General features: G+C 50.2%; 1 protein-coding gene across 1 annotated transcript in view; it reads right to left on the bottom strand.

Moving 5' to 3' along the window:
• Positions 1-2,711, bottom strand: part of Yipf1 (Yip1 domain family member 1) — a 45,469-nt gene extending 42,758 nt beyond the window's left edge. The window contains exons 1-2 of the mRNA XM_021161189.2: positions 2,592-2,711; positions 1,193-1,272 (exon numbers count right to left, since the gene is read on the bottom strand). Of these exons, the coding sequence (XP_021016848.1) occupies positions 1,193-1,223 (31 nt within the window). The 5' untranslated portion in view covers positions 1,224-1,272; positions 2,592-2,711. The remainder of the gene's footprint in view (positions 1-1,192; positions 1,273-2,591) is intronic.
• Between the last annotated feature and the right edge of the window lie 2,118 nt (positions 2,712-4,829).

Genomic DNA, 4,829 nt, shown 5'->3' with positions numbered 1-4,829 from the left:
CACTTTGTAGACCAGGCTGGCCTCGAACTCAGAAATCCGCCTGCCTCTGCCTCCCGAGTGCTGGGATTAAAGGCGTGCGCCACCACACCCGGCTCAACTTTTTGTTTTTTAAAGAGAAAAAAATTAAGCAATCTTCCTCCCGCCGCCCAGGGGGCTCTGCAAATGCTGTCCACAATACTTGCACCCCCTTGCACTGTGCAAGCATGAGCTGAAGAAAGACAACTTGGAATTGAAAAACAGAGCAAATGACCCAAGCTGGCTCTCTGTGAGGCTGCAAGCCTAGTGTGTCAGGCAAGCGTGGGAAAGGCCATGAGCTACAAAAGGACAGAGACCAGCAGAGGCAGTGGGCCCTGGTTATCCAGGCCTTCACTCCCAGTGAGTTGGGAAGCAAGTGACAGCGGAGGGTGGGGTGTTAATTTAGGTGACAGTGGCGGAAGATGACCTTGTACCTTATGGGACGGTGAGAGGAGGTGAGGAACAGGCTTATGTGTATGTGTGGGGGTAGGGGAGTATACGGCCACCTATGTGCAGTGCCCGTGGAGACCAGAGCAGCATCAGATCCCCTGAACTGGATTTACAGGCAGTTGGGAGCCACCTGACGGGGATGGGGACTGGGAGTCTCCGCTAGAGAGCTTCCCCAGCACAAATGCTGTTATGGGTGGTCTGAAACAAGATGGAGAACTGTGGTGTGACAGTATTTGCACAAGAAGTTATTTCTACTTTAGTATCAAATCTCCATCAGACCGTGGGGAGTCTGTGACGTCACACTGCCCGGGTTCCAGTCCTGGCTGACTGGTTTAGTAACTGTGTGACTCTTAGGCAGATAGCTTGATTTCCTTAGTGCCTCGGTTTCCTTACTGAAAAGACAAGCAGAACGATTACTTTAAAAAGCCCGATATGAGAAGGATTGCATGAGTCGTCCCTGTAAAGTGTTTACAACGGTGTCTGCACAGCGAGTGCTCAGAAAAGATGAGGCAACTGCTAACTCCTAGTTTTTGCTGCCTGCTGCCCATCAGAAGAGTTCCGTGAGAAAAATAAGCAAACTAGAAAAACCTGGGTGTGCCCAACAGCCTCTTACCAAGATGTTTGAAATAAAATCCTTTACAGTATGGTATGTGGCAGTAATAAAATCTGTAGCTGTGGCAGAGGAAGATGTGATCACAAGATAAAGGGGGAGATCCGCTGGCCGTACCTTCAAACTGTAAGTCATCCACAGCTGCCATTCAGCCAGAGGCTCTTCTCCCAAGGGTAAGGTAGAAAACGTTCCGGGGTCTAAAACAAAGAAATACGTAAGCTTAAGAAAATGGAACACTCTGCAAAAAGAATTCATAGTAAAGAATTTTATGAGCCAGCTGTGGTGGTAGCACATGCCTTTAACCGCAACACTGTAGAGGCACATCTCTGTGAGTTTAAGGGTGGTCTGCTCTACATAGTGAGACACTGCCTCAAAAACTAAAAATTATTACTACCATCTCCTTTATCTTCTGTGGCTATGGGAGTCAGTTCTTTCCTTCCACCTTAGGGACCCAGAATGGGACTAGGACCATGCTTGGGGACAGTCACCTTTACCTGCTGAGCAACTACCACCACCACCACCACCACCACCACACACAGACTAGCCTACTCTTTCAATGGGGACTGATAGTTTATATAACTATCACAGGTCATACAACTTGATACTTATATTAATATAGCTCAGGAAGAGAGCCGGTGTAGAGCTGAGCAGCCTCCCGGAGTTAAAGAAGAGGAGTGAGTTGGAGAATAAGGGAACTGAGCCTGGGAATAGAGTATGTGATGGGTGAGGACTGAACATAGGAGAGTCTAGAAGCACTCAGGACTCTGTGAGTGGATGTCCAGTCCAGCCTGTGATCAGGACATGTGAGCGGAATCCACCCAGTGCAGGGAAGAACCATCCAGAGCGACACTGGACAGCCTACAGAGGAACGGAAAGCTGGTGTGGTAGCTCATTTGAATGCTCGCCTAGCAAGCACAAAATCCTGGGTTCAATACTCAGGGCCTACAAAATCTGGTGCATGCCGGCAATCCCAGCACCTAGGAGACGGAGGCAGGAGACTGAGTAAGTTTAAGGTTATCCTAGACTATCTGGTGAGCTCGAGACCATGAGTTAGAAGAGTGTCCTATCAACAAAAAGAGACTGGCTGCGGGGGACACTCGCTGCCGCTTGAATGTTTAGGGGCCAGGTGCAGCCTGGAGATGGAAGAAAATGGAAGGGGAGCCTAGGATTTGGGAGAGGTGGTGGGGAAAGCATTCCAGTGCAGCCGGCTTAAGGTCCCAGACAGACCTGGGTTTGAGTCCCGATTCTGTTGTTTCTCTGCTGTGTGTGCGCTCCTTCAGGCTCCTCATCTGTAAAATGGGTTCGTGATGGTGTCTAAACCATTCTATAAGGTAGTGCGTGTAAGGCGCTTAGCGAAGAGCCAGGCAATTAGTAGCTCTTAACTGTTAGCGTCCCTGCAGTCAGGGATCTAGGGATGCACAGACAGGGTTTGGGTGGTGGTGGGGGATGCTTGAGCAGCAGAGGCCAGGGAGGGTAGGAGATTCCCCAACTGACCCAGAAGCCCTGATGCCCTCACCTTTCAGGAAGAGGGTCCAACTGTACAGGAAAGGCTGGGGCCTGGGATGCTCTGCACTGGTAGCCGGTCAGTCCAATCCCGGAAGCCGGAGATCCGGGGGAGGGTGTAGGATTTCTCCGCCTCCTCCGGGCAGAGCACCGCCCCCTCTCTTAAAGCAAACGCGAAGACTCGGAAGACACCAGAGCGCCAAGGAACTCGGTGCCGCGTCCCGCCCCTCTCGGTGGTCTTAAAGAGACAGGCGAAGTGGGGCGAATTCTCAGGAGTTCGGGAGTATTTTACTTATTGTTTATACGTTTTCTTTATGCAAAGAGAAAAATGAAAAAGAAAATAGGTCACCAGTTCCTGGTTTCTCTGGCCATGAAAACTTAACCAGCGAGGAAGGCACCATAGCAGATGGCTTGTGAATCAAAGAAGTCCTCTTGTCACTGTTCACAGAGGGCTGGCCCCTTAGCTGTACCACCTAAGTGTCTGACAGTCACCTCGAAAACAGCAGGACTCAACAACATTGGCGTAGTCTGGCAAGCGACCTTGTGGTCTGCTTCCTGTCTGGACCTCCAGGCTTGGAAAACTGTCTCCCCCTGCCCATAGTGGATGCTACCGTCTCCTCTGGGACTCCTGTTGCTCTGTTAATCCCCTGGGCTTCACCCTGCTTTGGCAATGCTTGCCTGAATTCTGTTTCCTTATCTTTGCCAGCCTGTGAACACTGAGAACAAAAAGATCCGGAATGGTTCTAGTCTCCGGGCGGCCAGTACCAGCCAAGGCAGTAGCATACAATTACTGTTCACAGTATTCTAACACGGACTGAAAGGGTCCCTAGACAGTTCTTGCTGTCTGAGAGGGAGCAGTGTAAATGCAGACACTTGATTCACAACTCATATAAGGAGACCGGTGTCTTTAGCTTCACCTGCAGAGTACTTCCAATTTGACTTCTAACATACTCTGAATATCAGTCATGATTGATAATGTTTTTTTTTTCTTTTTAAAAAGGAGTTGCTTATTTATTTTATGTATGTGAGTATGCCACTGTCTTCAGACACACACCAGAAGAGGGCATTAGGTCCCATTACAGATGGTTGTGAGCCACCATGTGGTTGCTGGGAATTGAATTCTGGATCTCTGGAAGAGCAGTCAGTGCTCTAAACCACTGAGCCGTTTCTCCAGATAATGTTTTCCTAACTGGCAAGCAGTCAGGTGTAATAACACACATTAGTCAATATAATTCATATGGAGGGGCTTTGTCTATGCAGGACCTCCAACTCTCAGAACAATGCTGCAAACCAGAGGGGGGGGGCGCCCTTATTGTATAAGGGGAAAACTGGGCTCAGAGTGCATGCGGAGCACTTTTGGTGAATGTCCGGAATGAACATCAGCTTATGAACTCAGGTGTGCAAGCATGCCCAACACCTCTTCTGTCTCACACTCACTCACCTGCTGCTAACCTCACCCCCGCTGATCTTACTCCAGCTACAGACCCTGAGAAAAGTTCACCCCAAATGCTCACTATGGGCTCCTCATCTTCTTCATGACCAAAACAACTTGGCAGGGAAAGAGTTGACGTGGCTTACATGTCCCAGTCCTAGTCAATCATTGAGGGAAGTCAGGGCACAACTGTGGAGGAATGCTGTTTACTGGCTTGCCTTCTCACACCACCCGGTACCGCCTGCCCAGGTGACACAACCCATAGTGGGCTGGGTCTCACCACATCAATCATCAATCAAGAAAATGCCCTACAGACTTGCCTATGGACAATCTGATAGGGGCAAATGCTCACTTGAGAGTCTCTCCTGGGGGACTTAACCCAGTGATGGGGTTCCAGGCACACATAACCATACCCAGCCCTTTATGTGGGTGCTGGAGATTCACACTCAGGTCCCCATGCTTTCAGAGCAAGTGCTATGACCCACTAAGTCATCTCCTCAGCCCCAGTACAGGCATTTGGAACCAGTGCACCCAAGGGTCAGAAAGCAGCAACAGCCCCATGGCTGGTGATAAGGTGGGTGGGACCTGGGGGGAGGGGCAGGCTGGCAGCATCACAATTCCTAAAGACTCTGAGAAGAGATGCACATCGAAGATAAGGTGCTGAGGCCCTGGAAGAGCAAGAGGTCAATGCTGACAATAGTTAAGAAACAGACTGGCAGCCGGGCGTGGTGGCGCGCGCCTTTAATCCCAGCACTCGGGAGGCAGAGGCAGGTGGATTTCTGAGTTCGAGGCCAGCCTGGTCTACAAAGTGAGTGCCAG

Source organism: Mus caroli, chromosome 4 (genome assembly GCF_900094665.2).
Source record: "Mus caroli chromosome 4, CAROLI_EIJ_v1.1, whole genome shotgun sequence".
NCBI lineage: Eukaryota > Metazoa > Chordata > Mammalia > Rodentia > Muridae > Mus > Mus caroli.
This window is presented reverse-complemented; position numbering and strand designations above follow the sequence as displayed.